Raw genomic sequence first — 24,256 nt, forward strand, 5'->3', positions numbered from 1 at the left:
CCTACAGTCATTGAATAGACAGCCCTCTCTTTTTGAGTTAAGTTGGGAGAATGTTCTGTAATTCTTTAGATTATCTATCATCCATCCTAAAAGAAAAGGTTTTCATTAATTTGTTTCTTATGGTTTGGTAAACTTCTTTGAAACAAATAATAGCCATGAAGCTCCCTCACAAAAACATTCCCATGTCCACAGGTTAATTTTCTAACAAAGTAGCTGTTTTGACTACCACTGACCTATGTGCCATCGCCAGTAGAGATGTCTTTGGGCTCCCGCAGTATAAACTGTGAGAATATCCCATGGTATATTAGCAACATTTGAAAACACTGCATTCTTTTTGGCAGCCTAATTGTATAGCAATACATATTCATTTCATTTGTCCCCAGAAATGGATTTTAAATTATCATAAGTGGCCACTTTACCCAAGAGGTTACAGAGGAAAAAGAAACGGAGAGGAAAGTTGTCTCATTTTAAGCACAATTTGGGCTTGGACTTTTTTGTGTTTAATTTTTGCTTGTTCTTGTGCTTGGAGAGGTGAGAAAGATGCTGGGCTCTCCCCCTTGATTAAAAACAACTTTTCTTTCTCTCTCTTTCTCTCTACCAGGTCAAAATAATACAGATGGCCTCAGTATGTCAGCTCCTGGACCTTTCAAAGAACTTGTTTTGCAGTGGCCTCCTGCATTTTATGAAGAGCAAGAAGCAACTGAGTTTAAATATATATACATGTTAACAGAACAAACATAAAGCCTCTACATACACTGAGACACACACACACACACACGCACGCACGCACACACACACAGAGGCACATACTAATTCCTCTTGGCCTCCTCTTTCTAACTGAAACAAATATGCAGGACACTCCCATCTTGGATTTCCTGAAAGTAGGCTTCTTTCTCCCAGGCCTTTGGAAAGTTCATAAGGAGATGTGTTGGTGCCCTCTGCTGGCCGTCACTAACTACTCTGCAGCCCAGCCAGTCGGCCTCTGTGAGCTGCAAAGTCATCCAGGGCACATTAGTTTGACAGCCCTGTCTTCTGCACTCCATACGTCTTGATAGCACCACGGCTACGTAGGCAATGTAATTGCAAAAACAAACAAAACATGCCATGATGACCTTGTAACCGAAGTCCGAAATGGCAGGTTGCCCTAAAGGCTATACCGTACATACTTGCCTTAACCCACCTAAGTTGTGCGCCCGAGTCTCAGTGCAGACCTCCCCAAGTCACTTCCTTTAGGCTAACACACTGCTATTAATTCCGAACGAGTTTGAGTCTGTGTGTTTCACGTCAAGAAACAGGACTGCATAGCTCAGCAGCTCAGTGTGTCTGTGTACAAAAACTGCCAGCTGTCAGCAAAGTGCTTTATCATTGAACCTCCATGGTGGCCAAAAACAGACAAGTGACAATAACAACAACAACAATAATCATGTTCTTTATAATTCTTAAATATGGTCTTCTGAAGGGGTTGGGTGGGACAAAGTAAAATTTATTAATCTACTAAACTCATAATCTACTGGAAGCAGAGAACAGAAATGGCTTAACTCACTGATTTTATTTACTGCACTCTAGGTGCTTTTATAAGTATCTACAAATGTCTTTTACTAACACAGAAACAGCTGTGGATTTCTATCAACAGAGGCCAACTGAATATGTATTAGCTATGTTTACTCTTTTATATCTAATTCAAATGGAAGACCCTACGTAGGTGAACTTTTTTTCCTAACTTCAGCGTACGAGATTATTTTTTGGGTGGGCGGGGGGAGCAATAGTTACCTTGGTGAAATATTTGAGATCTCTTTGTGGTATTTGGGGGATCTGTTGTGTGTTAGAGTGTATTTTAATCCTCCTGTATTATTGTGGCAGAAAAACTGTGCTGTTAACGTAGTTGGCAACAAGATGCCTTTGGAAACTTAATAGTAGGTCAATGTGTTTATGGAATATTCTGAATTCCTAGGAAATTTTGTTCTATATACTCAAGCATTATTTGGTTTTCATTAGTGGGAAACATAATTAGCTCAGGCTTATCAGGAACTCCGAAGAGTCATGTTTTTTCTTGGATCCACCTGAGATGCTAAAATCAATTTTTTTAAAACTAATACAACATCCTTCAGTGCAGTGAAATTGAGACTTGAAAAGTTACAAATTGGCATGGAGCAATGTTTTCTCTCTTGGTTTCTATGTAGTTTCCTCAGTTATTGGGTTAACCTACTTTGGACCTTAGCCCATCCAGATCTACATAAACCAGCCCCATTACTGTGTTTGCATGGATGTCTGTGAAATACACACATATACATTCAAAAACGATAAAGGAACAAAGGTTATATTGGAACATAAACTAAAAAAAAAAAAAAAAAAAAAAAAAAAAAAAAAAAAAGGTTCCAGCACTTGTGCTTGAATTTTCTCAGTGGCTTGTATATGTTTGTCCATACATACATGTATAAAATAAATAATTGCAAACATGTCAGTGAAACCTCATATAATGATTTTATAGTGACATGCATGTTTAATGTAGGAGAAAAATATTTACCAATTTATTGTCCTCTGATTCTTAAAATTTAAATACTCTACATGCCAGAAACTATTCTAATGTGACTATTAACATGAAAATTAAAATGAGGTTTCACTGTACATTCATGCTGTGATGAGATTCCACCTTATAGGACATGTATATGGATAGAGATTTAAGTGCACAGAGAACAAGCCCTCATATTCCTGCTTTAAGTTGCAGCCAAGCTACCACTTAATCACTACTATCATCACCACCAAAATTTTCAAAACCAGTTGTTGACTACTAAAGAGTAATTCGTGGACAGGTCTTCTTTTGGGAGCAGTGAGCACAGTAGTGTGATTATATCTGGAAAACCATCTGAGTTGTACAGCTGATTCCTCCTCAAAATCCGGTGAAGAATGCTATTTTTCTAGGCTGAGCTTTTGTTATAAACCTAATATTCAGAAGGCAAGAGTTACAATCCTGATGTGTCTTTTTTTTTTTGCGTTTGTTAATTCTGAATGTATTTTTAACAGAGTGATTTTTTTGACTTACTAGTGTAATTTGCATTTTAAAAATAAATGGAAAAACAATTAAGCTTCTGAGCCATCCCTGAAAGCCCCTCCTTCTCACAGTGTATCTGATTATATCATTGACAAGGAAAACCTATTAAATTTACATGAAGGCAACGCTGATGTTCTGTGCTATGCAGGAATGGATATGTCAGCAATAAAAAGAAATTGCCAGGTCATGGCACCATGTTAGCTCAGTCATAGGTAGCACGCACTTTCATTATCCCCTAACACTAAGGGTTCTTTTACAAGACTGCCTGGAATAGACTTGCTGTCATTTGGAGAACTTTTTTTTTTTTCCTTTCAATCTGGAATTTAGAGTTAGCATCAGGCTAATAGCTGACAGAGGTGTTAGGGCACTATGTTAAAAATCTTTGCTTAACATAGGTGGGGTTTTTTCTTTTTTTAAAGGTCAAATTATTTAAAATAAAATTATTTAGAATACTCGTTTAGTCATTGCTCCTTTGAGGACCAATCGTTGACAACACTGTAAGTGAACCATGTTGGGGTAGGGTAGGCAAGCAGAAAAGATTAACCCAAGGAATTTATGATTGCATAACCATAATTTCAGCTGAGGTTCACTGTGTAGCTGAAAGGGATAGAAGGTAGAGGGATCAGGCTTGGGCTGCTGTTGGGGCTCTTTCATTGCCCAACCCCCAGAAGCCAAAATGCAGAAATCGATTGAAAATAAAAAAGGCTTTGAGGCAACATTCCAAGAAGCTGAAGATCAACTTGTAGAATTTGACTTCCTGGCCACACGGTGAGTCTTGGAAATGATGAAGCCTGTTTTTACTTTTGTTCCCTGTGTGAAAGGTGTGTTGACATGGTTCATTGTGGATGACTGGCAGGATGTTGCTTCATACTGTGAGGTCAAATACACACATCTCAGTTGCAAAAAAAGGGATAAAAGTTAATAAAGCAACTATATATATATATATATATATATATATATATACCCTAAAGAAAAGATTCTCACCTCTGGAGTTCTCAAATAAGGTGTGCATTTGGTAAGTGATAAATATTATTTGTTGATGGCACCAAGATCTCCATTTGTAACTGTTGAAATCCTAATCTCTAATACAGTGAAAGAAATAGCCAACATTCCATTATACTAACAAATGGGTCGTAAACTCAGAAATACAAGCTCATTTTATGTAGGTTACATTACAGAACAAACTTTTGAGATCCAAACCCATTTATTGTAGAGACAGTAAGCTAAGGCCCACAGAGGTCAAGAAATTACTCAAGACTACCATTTATTGTGAAAATGCAAATCACTCACCATTCTACAACAAATTCCTGTATGCGTACTCTGACCAGAATAGAATACATCAAATCCCAGGCAATGGGATTTGTCAACTGACCCTGGACTGTTAAATCAGAATGAACCCTGATAAGGAAGACTCTAAGATAGTATAAGATCATGAAATGTGTCTGAATTATTGTGTATTAGGTTCAATATAGTCTCAATGTTAAATATGTTTTATTATCTTACAGTTTTTTACACACCAAAACTTATGCCCACATGTAAATGTCGTCGACAAATTATGTTTGTTTTCAAGGTTTAGAAGTTTTTCTGTTATTTCTCGTATAATGCATTTGTGAATAGCTAATATTAGAGAGATTGAGATTACTTGAACTGTTTCATCATGAAAATACTTACCGCGATTGACAAGACTATCTTCCTTCAGACATTTGATCCATCTCTGGTAAAATTTCAGCACTAAACACTTGTACTCAGAAAGCTTTGATACCAAGATCCTTACATTGTAAAACACTGAAGCCCCAGTTATTCTCACCACATGTGAATCTTTGCTTAGGATCTGTGTTCAATCCTTTTCATTTTATTACATCTTCCTTCCACTCACTCCCGAGAAAGGAAAGAATAAAATCTGTGATTGATGTATTATGTCCAATTTAAAACATGCTAGTATCCGGAAACAATCACTTTTGATAACTATAAGAGCAAAATCTCTAAGACATGTATGTGCTCTATGCCTTTTAACTCAACAAAAACTTGAACTGGATAATGCATTCCAGAGTCTCATTTACCACCGAAATCTGCAACGGTATCATGAGTTATGACTGTCAGTGACAACAAAGAAAATGATGGTGAGTTTCTCCTAAAAAGCGATAAAGGCACTTCTTTTTATATTCTTTAGAATTATAATGAAGATCATTTTTTAAAAATCCTCAAACATGGAGTTTAGATGCAAATGAGCTCAAAATTTGTATAGGTATTGAAAGTTTATTTCTATATGATAAATTCAGAGAGGAAAAATCCTGTTATAAGCCACATGTTGATGCTCTGATACAGTCCAAACCTTTATTAAAATTAATGTAAGCCTTCTCTATAATGAGAGCACAGAATTGTGGCCCCTTAGTAACAAAACAGTTATTATTTTTTAACCTCTCATTCTACTCTCATATGAATTTAAGCTGTAACAGCAATGGAATAAAACAACTCCCAAAAAAAGATTGCAAATTGATGCTGTCACCCCAAGGATGATGGATTGATTCAATTAATCAGCAAGTCTTTTCTAAGAGTCCTTCGGGGAGTTATTTACCAGAGGCATACCCTGTTTATTCCCCTTTTGTGTGCCTGTCATTTTTCTTCATTATTCTTCTAGTTTTACTCATTATATCCTTTGGGGATATGTTGATCTCCACATGCAGAGAGGTTTTGCAAACTGCTGTCTAGACATAAATCTTCCAAGCTTCAAACTGGAGGCCACCAGGACACCTGAGCCTCTTGTCATTGTTATCTCAGGCTGACCGACACTCTCAGGATGAAGTCAAGCAAATGAACACGGAGTTACAAATGACAAGTCACGGGGAACTTACCAAATTTAGTAAAGATTATGAAAAATCCTCCACTGGTAAAGACGTAAAAACTTTGTGTTCCAGACACCTATGGAACTAGTCTTTGCATCTGCAAAAGCAGATCGGTAGGGCAGGGCCAGAGGGTTGAGAGGCAGGGGCCCGTGCTAACAATTAATGGAAAAACAAAACATACTCGGTGTTTGTATTGAGTGCCAAAAAGCAAATGCTCTCAGACACGAAACATTTCCATTTCCAATAGGTCAAGTAATCTGTCTATATCTTGCTATCAGGGGTGGCTACATAGTTTGTACGACCGGTGAAAAATGCAAATGTGGAGCTCTTGTTCAAAGAGTAGAAAAAGAGTGCTACTAAAGGTACTAAAATATTAAGACTTTTCCTTCTAAAGTATTTTATTACTTATAAAACATAATAAGGGCAAATAGTAACATATAAATAACAACACAAAATATAAATAATAAAAAATACTTAGATGTCATAATTTTAAATAATACAATGAATACAATACTTTATTAGTGGGATATCTTGACTGATAATAAGATGTTTGACTCCCCTTTCTATAACTTAATATTAAGTCATCAAAATGTATACTTTGAACCAATTCCTTTTTAATCAATATAAATGAAAGTGTGTGCAAATGCATCACAACCTTTTATAATTTTTATAATTTTTATGAAACTATAGTTTTTAATTTAGAGAAGAATCTCCCTGCTTCTGTCACTGTTACTAGAGCCATGAAGAATATTTTATAAACAGTGACAACATTGCAGTAAATTTCTGATAAACTACTTATAAATATTAGTCATTTGAGTTAATGGTTCACAGAACAATTTTTCTAAAAAAGATTAAACTTCATAAAAAATCACTTTCATGTAAACCTGAATCAAATTTTAAAGAAAATTATAAAGGTGCCTGGGTGGCCCAGTCGGTTAAGCATCCGACTTCAACTCAAGTCGCCATCTCACGGCTCATGGGTTCAAGACCCACGTCGGGCTCTGTGCTGACAGCTCAGAGCCTGGAGCCTGCTTCAGATTCTGTGTCTCCCTCTTTCTTTGCCTCTCCCCCACTAGCCTGCATGCCCTAGCACTCTCTCTCTCTCTTTCCCTCTGTCTTTCTCAAAAATAAATAAACGTTAAACAAAAGTTTTAAAGAAATATTATATAATAGGATCTTAGTGTTTCCTCTGACATTTCCTGTAACTTGTTCAAGAAGCTAAAAATGGCTTCCTGGTTTCCATGTACTTAAAAACACCCACTTAAGTAATCTACTGCTATATGTTCAGTTACAAGAAAAATAATTTTAAAATAGTCTTTCTCAATAATTTGTTCTTCTGAAGCATCTTATGAAAATAGTTATCTTCTGTCTATTACTGATACTAGTCTCTACTTTTTATGTGTGAGCCCACGGATCTGTTTTTTTTTTACAACGTTGCTGCAGTTCTCAAAACGAGAGATTCCAAACTCTTTGAATAATCCCAATGGTGCTCTGATAATGCTTTATTAAACGCTGATGTGTATACGTTTACCTTATAATAATTTTCTGACGAAGCTTACTGCCCGAGCACCAGCAGTTCGTGTCCCAGCACTAAAGTCATAGTTAGCATTTGTGCAAAAGCTACGGGGACGAGGGCTTTTGGGGAATTAATAGGCAAGCTGGCCTCCCCCCAGTTCCTAGGGCTGCCAAGGGCCCCTGCTTCCCCCCAGGGGTAGAGCTGCCCCTTCTGCTGCTGTTGGGGCCACTGTCACCCCCGCCAATCTTATCCTCAGTTGGTCCCCAGCCCAGCAGCTCCTCCGACTGCCCTGAGGCAGCCCAGGCCAATTGCTCTGCAGGCTGCGTGCTGTGCCCTGGGGCCTAAGCCTGTGCCCTCCGGTATTGCTGCTAGATCACAAACATTCATGCAGGCTGTCACCCCAGGATATCTTGTCTACTCACCACATGCTCAAGAATAATATATTAAGAATTTCATGAAGAGTATAGTAGAACATTAAACCAAGCACCAGACTCCTCTGAGTGTGGGGACCATGTGCAATGAAACGTGTCATATGCCCATCCATAACGCTAGCTAGACCTGCTTGCTACAAAAGCCGAGACTAAAAAATTCTACATCTACTCCACTTCAGACTTACCCCCATTTTGTTACTGGAATAAATGGAACTGGGATAGTGCGTTTATTATTAAAAAATAGTCCTGGGATGTTTTTACTAAGAAGGAAAGGATGATTATTTCAAAAAAGAATGAAACACAAAAAGGATAGATTGGATACCTTGGACACCAAGGCTGGGAGTATTTTCAGACTTTCCAGTGAATTGGATCAAATATCTCGTTATATGCATAATTAGGCAGGTTTTTATTACACTTCTATTAAAGAAAGAGTTCTGTCATGATGATTGAAATCCGTTATGGTGCAAGGGCACTAACATTTCATGGCTACAATTCAATCTAGTTCTGCAGGTTTAAGAATAAATTTCAAGAATAACAACAAAGGTTTTTTCTAAATCCTACCCACTAAAATTTTAAAATAAGAACTGTTGAGGTAAGGCATAGTATGTATCCAATATATTTAAAGTAAGATGGATATATTGTGGAAATGCATTTAGAAACTGAAAATATACCTAATTATACTGCATCATGAATCAAGACATCATGTGTTAAAAGAGTAAATTGAAATAACTAATTGAGAGATTTTTTTCCCTTCATATTTCTGTATGTGGACATATATTGGAAGCACTAGAGTAGCAAAGTCCCCTCCTTACTCCATTTTCCATTTTTAACAATATGCAGTATAAGATGACATTAAAGCTATAAGTGCCACACAGCACTCTCCTGGTCACAGCATCTAAGTGACAGATCCAAATCTCACAACACAATCTGTCTGCAGAGCCCACAGTTCTAACCTCTAGGAAACAAAATAAATCTCCAGAGAGCAGTATGGAGATGTGAGTAGCTATGTTTCCCTTTGATGTCAAAGAAGATCTGTCTCTGATTATAGTGACTTTTTATTCATGCATTCACAGAATATGTCATTCTTACCTTATTCGAACAACTTCCTTCCATCCACCACACCTCCCCACTTTCCATTGAGACATGAAATGAGATTTCTTAACAATTACGGCTGTCAGGCAGAGGGTGGACTTCAGGGGAAGACTCTGGAATTATTCCTCCCTTAGGGTCACCATGTCTTAAATGTGGTCCTATCACGACCATAGGGTCTCTCTCACCAACATCCGTTCCCTGTCTGTATAGAGAGAAATGAAAGCACAGTAAATCTTGGTAAACATGGTCAACTCTGAAGGAAAACAAGACACTTGTAATATATTGTGTTTATAAATTCCCCTCTCCATAAGTCCCTCTTTGGTTGTGCTTGACATTTAAAATTGAAACTAACAGAGAAGCGCTGAGCTAAAGTGAAAAGGGATATGGATGGGCAGTAAACCAGGACTTGTTATGTAATTGTTGCCAGTGTCATTCATTCTTACAGACAGAATTTAATATCACCACAAAAAGTCACATCATCCTAAAGATTTAATATGAAAGATTCCTTTTATATTAAAAGGCAAAACAAAAACTGAAGCAATTTCCTACATTTTTCCACCATTCATGCCAAGTGTAGTGGTATTTCCTCATCAAATATCTATTGGCAATTTCTACTCCTTAAATGACGTACATTTACAGTTAAAAGCCAGGTATGGGAACAAAAAGAAAAAATGCATTTCCTAAAAACAAACAAAAAAAAATCTTGCCCACGGATTTATCTTTTCTTATATTTTTTTCATAAAAGTCAACAACATTTTATACATATTATTGATTGTTAGAGGGTCGTCGCAAATTTTCTTCATTCTTGCTTTGGTTGACAATTTGTATTGAAGGGGATGGAAGCACATACAATTGATATGACTCTCAAATAATTCCAGGTATAAATCATTGTATTAGTTTCCTGTTGCTCTGGTATCGAGTTACCACAACTTGGTGATTTAAAACAACACAAACTTTTTAAGATATTAAGATATGATTCTCGAGGGGCGCCTGGGTGGCGCAGTCGGTTAAGCGTCCAACTTCAGCCAGGTCACGATCTCGCGGTCCGTGAGTTCGAGCCCCGCATCAGGCTCTGGGCTGATGGCTCAGAGCCTGGAGCCTGTTTCCGATTCTGTGTCTCCCTCTCTCTCTGCCCCTCCCCCGTTCATGCTCTGTCTCTCTCTGTCCCCAAAAAAATAAATAAACGTTGAAAAAAAATTAAAAAAAAAAAAGATATGGTTCTCGAGATCGAAAGTCCCAAATAGGCTTCATTGGACTAAAATCAGGGTATCGGTGGTATTTCATTACTTCTAGAAGCTTGAGAGAAGAATCCATTTCTTTCCTTTTTCCAAATTTGAAAGACCGCTTGCATTCTTTGGTTAGAGTCCTTTTCGTCCATCCTCAAAGTCAAAAGTGTGGCATCTTCAGATCTCTCCTTGACTCTATGACCTCTGATTTCATCATCACATCTCTCTCTGACACTGACCTTCTTGCCTCCCTCTTATAAGGACCCTTTTGATTATGTTGGATAATCCAGGATAATCTTCCCATCTCAAAATTCATATATTAATCACATCTGCCAAAGGGACTACAAAACCTTCTTTGTTACATAAGGTAAAATATTCATAAGTTTCAGGAATTAAGGCCTGGACATTTTTGGAGGGACATTATTCTACCTACCATAATCACCTAAGTGTCTACCCAGGCACTACTCACACCCCCTGAGGTAAGATGTTCTTTCTGACAGCATTTCTAATCGCTGATATATAATATGTAGGATATTAAAAATCTTCAAAGAATTCACAAAACTACTTTTTAAAAAAAATTTTTTTTTGATGTTTATTTATTTTTGAGAGAGAGACAGAGCACGAGCGGGGAAGGGGCAGAGAGAGAGGGAGACACAGAATCCGAAGCAGGCTCCAGGCTCTGAGCTATCAGCACAGAGCCTGATACAGGGCTCAAACTCACAAAATGCAAAGCTCATGACCTGAGCTGAAGTCGGATGCTTAACCAACTGAGCCACCCAGGTGCCCCATAGAACTACTTAACTAATCTCAAATCCTCTGTTTTCTAGCAATAGAAGAGTCTTGAGGGCACCTAGGTAGCTCAGTCAGTGAAGCTGCCGACTTGATTTTGTCTCAGGTCATGATCTCCCAGTTCCTGAGTTTGAGAGCCACATCCAGGTCTGTGCTGACAGTGCAGGGCCTGCTTGGGTTTCTCTCTCTCTCTCTGCTCCTTCCTTGCTAGTTCTGTCTCTCTCTCTCTCTCTCAAAATAAATAAACTTTAAAAAGTTAGGGGGCGCCTGAGTGGCTTGGTCGGTTAAGCGTCCGACTTCAACTCAGGTCATGATCTCACGGTCTGTGAGTTCGAGCCCCGCGTCGGGCTCTGTGCTGACAGCTCAGAGCCTGGAGCCTGTTTCAGATTCTGTCTCCCTCTCTGCTCCTCCCCTGTTCATGCTCTGTCTCTCTCTGTCTCAAAAATAAATAAACGTTAAAAAAAATTAAAAACAAAAAAGTTAGAATCCTGGAATTGTAAGGTTGGACAGAATCTTTCAGATGAATGATTCACCTTTTTAACACAAGAGATTGTTGCGTCTTAGGCTGCTGACACCCAAATGGAAGAGTTCAGTGAGATTTCCAGAGCATGTGAGATTGCTTTTTCCACTACATCATATTGTTGCTAGTAATTTGTAAAATCCAACTCATTTTTAATAAATCACCTCTAATGACTGTGATTGAAAAAAGAAAAGTCTCCAGAAAAGATTAGCTGGAATCTGTCCACTTGTGAAATTTTTATAGGAGTTTCTATAATACTATATAATTCATTGATTTGGATTCACATCAAGTTAGAAAAATATTCCTAATGACTTTGCACTTTTTTCACAGAAGCATAAGTTGATTTTTAAGTATTTATTAAATAAAAATAATAAATGCACATATTAAAAAATAAAGACTACAGAAATTTATAAAATGGCCAATAAAAGTCATTCTCCTCATGCATTCATCTTATTTCCTCTCTGTAAAGTAGTCTTTTCATGTATGTCCTTCCAAAAAAGACATTGGCTTATAGAATGGCAGATGTACATAATGTTCTGCGTGTGAACTTTAAAAATGTACAGAAGTGAAGCTTTGTACACACTGAATTTTACTTTTGTTCACTTACTAATTTATCTATGCCAATCTACCTCATTATTTTTAATAGATGTAGAGTGTATTCTAGTATGTGAATCAATGTTATTAACCTAACTACTCCCCTATGGGTCAACAGAAGAAGGATTCAAAAGTTTTGTTTTATTTTGTTTCAGTTTTTTTGACAATGCATTATTTTTATTTATTTCAGAAAAGGTCACATGTGCACTTCGTTCAGAATTAAAAAGGTCTAACAAGGGTATGAACTCCTGTTATTTAAACCTGACTTCTCCTTTTGAAGACAGCCAAATACATTCTGTGAGGGCATCTTGCTTTTTTTCACTTCAAAACTGCAGGCGTACCTGCTTTATTGTACTTCCTTTATTGCAGTTTGTGGTTTTTTGTGCCATACTGTGTTTTTTACAAACTGAAAGTTTGTAACAACACCAACAACACCGCATGGAGCAAGTCTATAGGCGCCATTTTTTCAACAGCATTTGCTCACTTCATGTCTCCATCACATTTTGGTAATTCTCGCAATGTTTCAAACTTTTTCACTATTATTATATTTCTTATGGTCATCTGTGATCAGTGTTCTTTGTTGTTACTACTGTAATTGTTTTGTGGTGCCACGAACTGTGCCCATATAAGATAGTAAACTTAATAAATGTTGTGTGTGTGATGACTGCTCCACCAACCAGCTGTTCCCTGTCTCTCTGTCATCTCCTCCTCAGGTCTTCCTGTCCCCCAAAACACAACAGTATTAAAATTAGGCCAATGATAACCCTGCAATAGCCTCTAAGTGTTCAAGTGAAAGGAACAGTCGCTATTCTCTCAATTTAAATCAAAAGCTTGAAATGATGAAGGAAGGAATGTGGAAAGAAGTGAGCAAGGGAGGTGGAAAGAGGAGACAGGCTGACAGCTAGGCCTCTTGCACAGAAACAGTGAGCCAACTTGTGAATGCAAAGGGGAAGTTCTTGAAGGAAATTAAAAATGCACCTTTAATGACTACACCAGTGATAAGAAATCAAAACAGCCATATTGCTGATATGGAAAAAGTTTTAACGGTCTGTTTAGAAGATCAAACAGCAAAAACATTCTCTTCAGTCAAAGTCTAACCAAGAGAAAGTCTCTATGCAGTTTTATGAAGACTGAGAGAGGTGGGGGAGCTGCAGAAGAAAAGTTTGAAGCTAGCGGAGGTTGGTTCCTGAGATTTAAGGAATGAAGCCATCCCCATAACACAAAAGTGCAAAGTGAAGCAGCAAGTGCTGATGTAGGAGTGGCAGCAAGTTATCCAGAAGATCTAGCTGAGATAATTGATGAAGGTGGCTACACTAAACCACAGGTTTCCAATGTGGATTAAACAGCTTTAAATTGAAAAAAGATGTTATTTAGGACTTTCATAGCTAGAAAGGACAAGTCAGTGCCTGGCTTCAAAGCTTCCAAAGACAGACTGATTCTCTCATTAGAGGCTACTGCAGCTGATGACTCTAAGTTGAAGTCAATACTTATTTACCATCCTGAAATCCTAGGGCCCTTAAGAATAAATCTATTCTGCCGGTGTTCTATAAATGGAACAACAAAGCCTGGATGATCGCACCATCTGTTTACCACGTGGTTTACTGAATATTTTCAGCCTTTTGCTGAGAGCTACTGCTCAGGAAGAAAAAAAGATTACTTTCAAAATACTGCTCACAATGCACTTGCTTACCCATGAGCTCTGATGGAGATGACAACAAAATTCATACAGTTTTCATGCCTGTTAACACAACATCCATTCTAAAGCCTACAGATCAAGGAGTAGGTTCAGCTTTCAAGTCTTATTTTAAGAAATAAATTTCATAAGGGTCTAGTTGCAATAGACAGTGATTCCTCTGATGAATCTGGGCAAAGTACATTGAAAACCATCTGAAAAGATTTCATTAAGAACATTCATAATTCATGGGAAGAGGTCAAAACATCAACATTCACAGGAGTTTAGAAGAAGTTGGTTCTAGCCCTCGTGGATGACTGTGAGGGGGTCAGGACTTCAGTGGAGGGTCACTGTTGATATGGTGGAAACAGCAGGAGAACTAGAATTAGAAGTGATGCCTGAAGATGTGACTGAATTGCTGCAATCTCGTAAGAAAATTTGAACACATGAGGAGTTGCTTCTTACATATGAGCAAAGAAAATGGTTTCTTGAGATAGAATGTACTCCTGATGAAGATGCTATCAAGACTGTTGGAATGACAACAAAAGATTTAGAGTACTGCATCAACTTGGTTGATAAAACAGCGGTAAGGTTTGAGAGGATTGGCTCCAATTTTGAAAGTGGTTCCACCATGGGTAAAATGCTATCAAACAGCATTGTGTGCTACAGAGAAATCATTCATGAAAGGAAGAGTCAATCAATGCAGCAAACTTCATTTGTCTTATTTTAAGAAATTGCCACAGCGATCCCAGGCTTTAGCAACAACCATCCTGATCAATCAGCAGCCATCAACATCAAAACACGATTCTCCACCAACAAAAAAGATTATGACTCACTGAACTCTCAAATGATGACTAGCATTTCTTAGCAATGTTTTTAATTAAGACATGTATATTGTTTTTTTTTTAGACATAATGCTACTATACACTTAATATACTACAGTATAGTTTAAACTATATATGCATTGGGGAACCAAAAAATTAATATGATTCCCTTTATTGCACTATTTTCTTTATTGCAGTGGTATGAAACTAAACCTCTAATATCTTCAAGGTATAAGTATACCTTGAAGATCTTTCCATGGTGGCACTCATAGTCTTCAGTGAAATATATTCTATGTCTTTCATTATCATGAGCTCTGGAAAGAACATAGGTCTTTAAAAGGACTTTGTGGTGAAAAAATTTTATTTCTAAACTATGAGAAATGTACATTTGTTTATGATAATTCAGATCTTATTAAGTAGGGCAGCCAAGAGTTATTAATAAAAAACTTACACAACTCAACACCAAAATAATAATAATGATAATAATAAAATGGGCAGAAGACATGAATAGACATTTCTCCAAAGAAGACCTACAGATGGCCAGTAGACACATGAAAAGATGCTCAACATCAGTCATCAGAGAAAGGCAAATCAAAACCAAATGAGATATCACCTTACACCTGTCACATTGGCTCAAATCAAAAACTCAAGGATCAGCAAGTGCTGGTGAGGCTGTGGAGAATAAGAAACCCTCATGCATTGTTGGTAAGAATGCAAACTGGTGCAGCCACTGTGGAAGACAGTATAGAGGTTCCTCAAAAAATTAAACACAGAACTACCCTACAGTAGTAGTAATAGTAATTGCACTACTGGGTATTTATCCAAAGAATACAAAAACACTAATTCAAAGGGATACATGCACCCCTATGTTTATTGCAACATTATTTCCAATAGCCAAATTATAGAAGTAGCCCAAGTGTCCATAGATAGATGAATGGATAAAGAAAAAAGTAGTACACACACACACACACACACACACACACACACACACACACTGGAATATTATTCAGCCATAAAAAAGAATGAAATCTTGCCATTTGCAACAACATGGATGGATATAGACAGTATAATGCTAAGTGAAATAAGCAAGTCAGAGAAAGACAATACTATAGGATTTCACCCAAATGTGGAATTTAAGAAAGAAAATAGCGAACAAAGGAAAAAGAGAGACAAACCAAACAAACAAACGAAACAGACCTTTAACTATAAAGAACATACATATGGTTACCAGAGGGGAGTTGGGGGGGGGATGAGTAAAATACGTGAAGGGGATTAACAGTACACTTATCATGATGAGCATTCAGTAATATATGGAACTGTTGGATCATTATACTGTACACCTGAAACTAATATAACACTGTATGTTAACTATACTGGGATTATTTTTTTAAATTTATTCCAAGGCCAATCACCTATGTCACTTATCTAAGGACCCAACAACACACACTGTAGAGACGCTCTTCCTTATGTCTATTCTAAGTACACTCTTCAGCAATATAAGCATATTGACAATTGCTTTGTCCTGAGTGAAGACAGAATAGCTGCTTATCACTCCAAAAATGGTGATAAATATTTTCTTTAAAAAATCTCTGCCATATGAGTTTTCACTTGTTTCTTAAATTTAAAGATAACCCTAAATCTGCATTAAAATTAAAGATAACCCTTAAAATTTCAAGATAACCCTAATCCCTGATAAACAGATTTACATCCAGAAAAAAAGCAAAGGAAATCATGAGTACTTTCCAAGATGAGGCACGCCGAAGAAGAATAGAGTGTTACTGACAGATGCATATATAAGTTGTGGTTTACAAGGGAGGCAACACCTGCTTATCTTCATCAATAAGAGGAAATTGATAATCAAAGCTCTCTGGAGAGTATATATGTATGCAGACTGCAATAAAGATAATAGTTAAAGACTATGTTTAGTTGGTTCCAACAAAAAAAAAGAAGATTTATAACATGTATTTATTTAACTTTGGAAAAATACTTATAAGTGCAAATCTTATAAAGATAACCTTTGAAATATATCACTATTCTTTTGTAAATTTCTCATTGCATAAATAACTTCTCACTTTTCAGAAATTGGTTTTTTTGTTAGATATTCTTATGTTATCCACAAGATACGTCACTTATAAACTGTTCATTAACCCATCCATGAGCAGTGAACAGATCTCAAATTTTTCCAACTGGGATTATCAATGAACTTCAACCTATCTGATCTTTCCCAGCTGTACAAATCAACCTATATGTATTGAGGATCTATTATGTACTGTAAACTCTAATGAAATGCAAAGGAGTTTTAAGACAGATATCCCCCTCAGTGAACATAAAGAATTAATAATACATGGTTAAATATGTGGTGAGTGCTATAGATATAAGTGCTGATGGCTTATGACTAAAAACAAATCGTCTATATTTCGATGCTTTCTTTCTTATGCATGGTATTGAGATTTCACTAAGCAACTGGGAGTGAATGGTCTCAGTAAGGAAAAAAAAATACCTCTGATGATACTTCTATGGTGAAACAACTTACAAATTGTTTATAATCTGGTATTGTCAAGTAGTAGAAGAACAATGCAGTCAAATGCAGAAAATGCAAAACTCATTTTGCTCTCATTGTTTTCTTCTATCCTATCTTGTCTCTCTCCTCTAAGCCTACTACAGAGAGAGAGAGAGGCACAGGCCAAAATAGCTTACAATTATGCAAAGATCTTCTTTCTTTTTTATTGTATTGTCTTTCAAAATAACTGAAGAATGAGAAACCCCTGTCCTGGTTCTAGTTGTATCATGCTGGAAGGCTTGACCCACACATGTGTTAACTACTTAGTCCTAAAGGATGTAGATGATGGAGGCTCAAGTTTTAGGAAAAATACATTCATTTTCATGTTAGACACACCTGAAAAATTAAACTCCGAGAAACTAAATTGCATGTGTTTCTTCAGGTAGTAAAAGCAGTAAGTTCCATCCGACCTACTGCAGTTAGACCCAGGTGGAGACAGTAGATCTACAATTATGACTGGATCTTGAAGAAAGTGTGATTCACAGAGAAGTGCCATTTTATTCTCATTTAAATTATTTCAGACACGTTGCCTCTAACAGTTGTTCCTGGGATTCTTCCCATGCACCTCCCGCCCAAGTCCACCTCAGAAAGCAGATGCTGAGTGTCTGCCGTCCTGCCCACCGCTCACCCCAGTCTCAAATCCCATTTCCCCTCCACCCTTCTAACCCAGTCCAGTAGGCCCTTTGGAATCTGCAGGTCTATCTCCCACATCCTCACACATGTCTCTCAACATGCTCCTCACTCTCCTCTACTCACGGTTTTCACGTGTTGGTGTCCTACGCACCACGTGGGGGTGCTGGAGAAGCTGCAGCAGCCACTTTTCCTGCCATCCTTTGCCGGTAGCCTTCTCAAGGGCCAGCAGCCACCTGCTCGAGGGCCCGGGACCGCGGGCTCAGCCACCTACCATGTGCTCTGTGTCCAGCAAGTGGTTTGCAGGTGGCCGTGCCAAGGCGCAGGGAGAAAGCCCTGGGGGAGGAGGACCTGGCGCAGAGGAGCCACAGCTGCAGATGCTGCAAACATTTGTATGTGGTCACCGTGTGCGCAGGCTTGGCTTCCTCACCATGACCAACAGCTCGAGATTCGCACAAGGCCCTCAAGTGGAGATCCGCACAAGGCCCTCAACTGGATGTCTTTGGGTTCCACAGTCAGCCGCTCAGGAAGGGTTTCCAAGCCCTGAAGGAGGGAGAGGCAGTGGAGTTGACCTTTTAAAAGCCCCGGAGAAGCTGGAATCTCTCCATGTCCCAGGCCCTCGTGGGGTATCCTGTACTGGGAGTGAGAGACAACCAAAAGGAGGAACATAGAAGGATTATCAAAGGAAGATGCTACTAGTACTAAGAAGGTCTACACTATCAGGCCAAGGAATGTAGGTGGCCCTTCTGGGCCCAGAAGTGCCCCTTCTGCCAAAGCATCAGTCACGTGGTGGCCTGGTATACACAGAAGGGCCCATAGGCCTCCTGCTCACAGGGAAAGCCAGCCTACTTTGGGGAGGAAGAAGAGATCCACAGCCCAGCCTTGTTCCTAGGAGCCACAGTGGGTGGGAACTGTCCTTTGGCCATCAGGAAATTTCTAGAAGAGAGCCTCAATCAGCAGAGTGAAGAAGATGGGGATAGGGTAGGGAGCTGGCACTGCCCAGCTTTTCAGGCCAAGTCCACATTATTACCCCTTCTTCTCTTTTGGAGGTGGGGATGGGGGGAGTGAGGCAAAGGAACCCCAACCATGCACGGGAGGGCTCTGGGGGAAATTCCTCTAGAGCCTGTATGCTTATTTAACAGTCTCGGCCCCTAGAATCTGCAGCTTTTGAAAGTGCCCTCGATAAAGAAGTAGTTTTCCTTGTAAAGAAAAATATGTAATAACATTTCTCATGTCAGATTGAAAAAATTAAATATGAGACCAGATTGATCGGTCTACCCACCAGCCACTACATTCCATGGGAGGGAACCTCTCAAGGGTAAGGTAGGGTTTATCCATGTCTTATCTCCCCATAACCCACTCTGGGAAAGGGTACCAGGAACTGTCCCAAGAAATGGGTTGTGATGATAGGCAAAAAGGGTGGTTGAGGGACCAGCTGCAGACCCGCTGCCCCTAAGCTGCCTCTTACCTGTATTGCCTATTCTGGGGCAACACGATTTCATTTATTTTCTCTCTTGGATAATGGCACCTTGGGCTCTCTTTTCTCAGGATGCCAACTATATTAGCTGTATGCAAATGGCATATCTTGTGCATTTTAAATTTTTTCTTAATATAAATATTCTGAGTATGCATTTTTGTGCATTTTAGTCTAAAGCCCTCATTCCTACACTGTGTTCCCAGGTACATGAGCAAGCCCAGGGGTAAGTAAGCAACAGCAGGAAAACTTTTTGTTGTTTTATCACCATGGAGAATAACTATTTGGAGTGCATATCCTACTGAACTACTTCACTTTTGCCAATTAAAGCTGGCTTTTCTGCCATAGTGTTTTCCTGAAACCCCTCCACCTTGAATGTTCCCTAGGAGACTAGATTTTAAGTGATTTGTCCTATGATTTTATTTCCTTCTACTCCAAGACTGGAAATTGGTCTGAACAGGAAAAGGTGAATCAGAGAGGTTAGAAGAGGCTGGGCCAGGTGAAAGACACCTAGAAGAAGCCAAGATTAAGGGAGGGTTGTCTAACATGTGATAAGTGTTGTGGTGGTTTGTTTGTTTGTTTGTTTGTTTGTTTGTTTGTTTTTTCCAGACCTCTATCCCAGGGCACAGCCCTGGCTTTACATACCAGATACACCATTCACTGGATTGGACCATGCCTCTCTTGCACAACAGGGTATAGGTATTTGTTATCATATAAAATGTAAGTTAGTAAAGATAAATTTTAAGAGCAATACCTCTACTCCCATCTGGTGCTGCCCAGGGATGTATATATGAAGTAAGGACTAAAATCCTTAACCTTTAAAACTTTTGGGCTCTTCTTCCATGGCTTCCAGAGAACTCATAAACAATGTCTTCTTTTGGTGCCTGGAGCCAGCGTCTTCCCTGCAGCAGTGATTAATAGTGTTTATGGTAGCTAAAAGAGAAAAAGGGGTTTCATTTGCATGCTGTAAGATCACTCCAAGCCTGCCTCACTGTGTTGAAATGGGGCAAATGCAAGAGAATGCATTGGATGATGTGTGACAGATCCTGGGTTCTTGTCTTCCCCAACTGTTGACCCCCGGTAGTTACTGTATTTGTCTGGGCTTTGTAGGACTTCACAAATTACTGATTTGTAATTGCTAATGGCCTGCTTTGTGTAAATATAATGTGTCGGTCTTTCCCCATGTTCCTTTGGAGTTTTACTGCTGAAAAGCTTCTTTTTGTATTGAGAGAAAAATAGTCCAAGACTCTTTGACAGAAGTTTCTGCACCAGGCAAAAGGATCTAAAACTTAAACAGGGGGACCCTCTTCTCAAAGTGGGGGTCTTGAACCATCCTTTCGTGTTCCCCTTCCCCTATTTCCCTTTCTTAACCAGACCTTTGGGCCTAAAAACTTGACTCTTACCATACTTCTTTCTCTCCCTTCCCACAAAAGCCTGCATACCCATCACCATATCCATTCTACTTGTGGGATGTCTTCACAACTCTTAAATGATTTATGTAAAAATCCTGAAAAACAACTAGGAACAATCCATCCCTTATGATCAAGACCATTACTTGATGTGATTCATGCCAAACATTTATCCTGCTATATTTGGATGGATTGATCTTCCTTTAATCTCTAATCTTTGAGTAGAGAGAAGCAATGAGAGGGCTTTCTGAGTAGAAAGTAGAATCAGGAGACCAAGGAAGAGAAGATAATTGCCTATCCAAGTTACTCAGGAACTTTTGTGCAGGTGCAAGAAACATGTCAAAATGGCCATTAGATTGTTTAATGGGAGATGGACAAATATAATTCCATATTTACTGCTGGAAACCAAAGCTTTGTGTGAAATCTTGAATTTATGGGGAGGGAGGGAATGACGGTGGAAAGAGTGTGTGTCACTGTCTGTTCTTTCCCTGATCCCTTTCTCTCATTTCTGAACTTCAGGAGACTGAGCACCCTTGGGCTTTGATAATCTCATCACCGGGGAGTGTTTATTTGATAGCTGGTTTTGCTGTTCCAAGTACTGCCTTTCCTGTTTGCTGTCATTTTGCAACACATAATAACCCTTTTCCTTTCTCCTCTTTTTCCCTGTCAAAATACAATAAATAAAAGAAGACTTACTGGTGAAAAAAAAAAAAATGACCCAGATTGCTTGTTGAAATAGTGTCCTAGAATCACAGATTCTGATTCAGTAGGTGAGGATACAACCCATGTGTTTTCACAGGTTTTTACAAAGCCACTTATCCAAGGACCACATTTTAAGAACCACTTCTTTTTGAACATCTCTGAAGTCTCTCCTTTCACATGTGAAGGTGCTTTCTTTTCCATACCTTACATTTCACAGGGCATACTGGTGGGGTGTGCCTTTCTCACTAATAACACTTCCATTCCTTCCTTCATCATTCTTATTTCAAACCTGATCATCTGAAGTGCACATCAGATAGACTTTACCATACATCACTCTTCCTTATTACCTCATTATCTCTTAGTTTCTCTCCATCTTTTAGTGTTGACCTCAGTATCTCTCTCTAGCCCAACTCCACCCTTATTCTTAAAGACATCAACATCCATATAGATGATGTATCCATCACCCTGGTTTCTCACTTCACTAACTTTGGAGACCCTCAGTTTCTCTGTTCTGCACTAGGAAGGTCATGCTCCCACTAAGCTTTCTTGGAATCCAATATTGATCCCTGATTCCCAGTCTGATGATGTATACTAGTTGTGTTATTCTCCTGCCAAGGTTAGCTCTCAGAGTGTAGAGTTGGTCCGTTGCACTACAGCCCCACTTTTATTTCGTGTATTCCATCTGGGTCTCTTCTGATTCAGCTTCTCTGAATTGATCTTTTTGCTTCTACTCATCAACTTGCTGCAATGTACCCTAACCCCTCCACCTTTTGCTTGAGGACTAGCTCTGACAGAGTTTAGATGTCCTCAAATATACACTGTCCTTGGGGATGTCTTCAAATATACACTGTACAAATGAGATGACACACTAACAAGCCGTGTGTTCATAAATAAGTCTTTGAATCACTTACCTATTCTATGTATCCATTTCCATATTTATAAAATGAAAGAGTGTATAATGAGAATTCCATTATTTTTCATGTTGCTACAAATTCCAACATAAATTATTTGGTATTTATACCAAAGTTTAAGAGGAAGAATCAAGAGACGTCCCCACAACTTGTAGTCCAAAGGAAAAAAAACAAATCAAAAATATATTTATAAATAGAAAATTAAAATATGTGATTTTTATGTGAGGTGATTACAAGGGGATAAATGCAACCAGGGAAAAGGAACAATCAACAGTAGGTGAATGTTGTCAGGAATGCCTTCTTAGAGAAGGTAAATATGAATGAAGTATTGTCCGTGGATTGGCAAAAGCACAATGACAGGTCTCCAAGTTAACCCATTCACTTCCCTAAACTTCATGACAAAGTGAAGCTTACCAAGAAAACTTAATTAGGTCAATAGTCCCCTAGAGGCTAAAGTCAACTCCAACAATTATTTTAAAATATACATGCAGAAATCATAAAAACATAAAATTGGAATCACTAGAAAGCAATGTATTCCTCGTATTCCTACTCTATATCCTTCTTCAGGCTTATCATTATGGAAGATACCAGAGAAACAAAAATATCATCTCTAGGGGTAAAAATATAAAATTTCCCAGCATCAAAGAGTATATATCTCAAAAGAGACAAAACTTAAATTATAAGAAACAATTTTAAGTTGTTCAGAAATTTATATAACTAAATGCTAAATTGAAGTTTTATAAAATTTTCAAGAGTTGTTGAAGGAAAGAGCAACCAATTTAACAGCCTTTTTAAAGAATTCATTTCTTAAAATATTAAGAAAGATTAGCTTGCAGGTTTTTTATGAGTTTTCTTAGGACAGAGACCTCTCACTGCCACACTGCACGCCTTCTTCTCTACAAGTGTCAGGGCGTTCCTAGTAGTAAGCAAGCAACCATCACTCTTTTTATACATCCAATACCCAAAGAGATGACTCCACCCTGAGTAGAGCTGTCACCTCTATTTCTACTCCAGCTATTCTCAGGCTACCTCCTATACGTCATAACCAGGGCCTTTACCATCTCAAAACATTAAATTTCAGTTGTCCATTCTGACCACACTCTCATGTCATTACTGTCCTCTCATACCTAAGACTGTTATACAGCCTTTGACCTCAGAGGGATCTCTAGCCCACTAACACTTCTATGTTCTCCCTATTAATTACTTTTGGGCTCTCTTCATTCCCTTGTCATGGGCTCCCAGATCATCAGCTGTACCTAGAATTATTTAGCAGGCCTAAATTCCACTCTTATAGAGCAAAACCTTTTCTCTACTACTTCTTGTGAAATGGTGCTGAAGATATTAAAAAAGAAAAAAAAATCCAGTATCTAACCACTAAAAACTCACATTATTTAATCTCAGATGGCTTTGTATCACTGCCCATCAATTGTTTGTTACTCCTGCATTTATATGGCCATGGTAAAATGGGTGGCTAATGTAGAGTGGGATGGAGAGGGAATTGGAGATGAAGCCAAGTACTAGGTTATTTGATGGGATGCTCACATGGAAGTTTCAGTTACTGAGGATGCCCTGAGGACTTTGTGTTAAAGAAGATCATGATCCAGAGCCTGTAGTAGTTGAGCAGAGGTCATCAGTGATGAGTTGATGTGAGCCTATCAGGTTAGCACAAACCTAGAACTGGAGTTGGAGAAATCAAGGTCTGTGAAGCAACACTTCCAGGGAAATAGGGAGACATGTAGCCACATCCCAGTCCTGAGGTAAATGTGATGTAGAGGAATAATTATTATCCCCTTAAAAGTCAGGAAACCAATAAGAAACACTGGCACCTAGCTCATAGTCTTTCTCCTGACATTTCCTTCTTCTTGACATCATCTTTAATGACTTAAACAACAGTGTTAAAAATTACTCCAATCCACTGTCCTCTTGGTTCCGTAGGGGTGGATAACTTTTCCCATCCTCCCTTCTAGATTCTTTGTCTGGCTAAATAATTAAGTTGGCATGGTGCTAAGTGGAT

At 38.5% G+C, this 24,256-nt stretch overlaps 1 protein-coding gene and 1 long non-coding RNA gene across 7 annotated transcripts in view; one reads left to right on the forward strand and one right to left on the reverse strand.

Moving 5' to 3' along the window:
• NKAIN2 (sodium/potassium transporting ATPase interacting 2) overlaps positions 1 to 2,333 on the forward strand; it is a 998,481-nt gene extending 996,148 nt beyond the window's left edge. For all 6 annotated transcript variants that reach the window (XR_006717547.1, XR_006717549.1, XR_006717548.1 and 3 more), the window contains one exon: positions 602 to 2,333. Coding sequence is in view for 2 of the 6 variants with exons in the window: in XM_045499460.1 (XP_045355416.1) it covers positions 602 to 611 (10 nt within the window). In the remaining 4 variants the exon portion in view is untranslated. The remainder of the gene's footprint in view (positions 1 to 601) is intronic.
• A 577-nt stretch (positions 2,334 to 2,910) lies between these two features.
• Positions 2,911 to 24,256, reverse strand: part of LOC123608970 — a 112,007-nt gene continuing 90,661 nt past the window's right edge. The window contains exons 2-5 of the long non-coding RNA XR_006717551.1: positions 19,975 to 20,153; positions 17,873 to 18,289; positions 8,929 to 9,133; positions 2,911 to 3,919 (exon numbers count right to left, since the gene is read on the reverse strand). This is a non-coding gene — a long non-coding RNA (uncharacterized LOC123608970). The remainder of the gene's footprint in view (positions 3,920 to 8,928; positions 9,134 to 17,872; positions 18,290 to 19,974; positions 20,154 to 24,256) is intronic.

Source organism: Leopardus geoffroyi, chromosome B2 (genome assembly GCF_018350155.1).
Source record: "Leopardus geoffroyi isolate Oge1 chromosome B2, O.geoffroyi_Oge1_pat1.0, whole genome shotgun sequence".
Classification (NCBI taxonomy): domain Eukaryota; kingdom Metazoa; phylum Chordata; class Mammalia; order Carnivora; family Felidae; genus Leopardus; species Leopardus geoffroyi.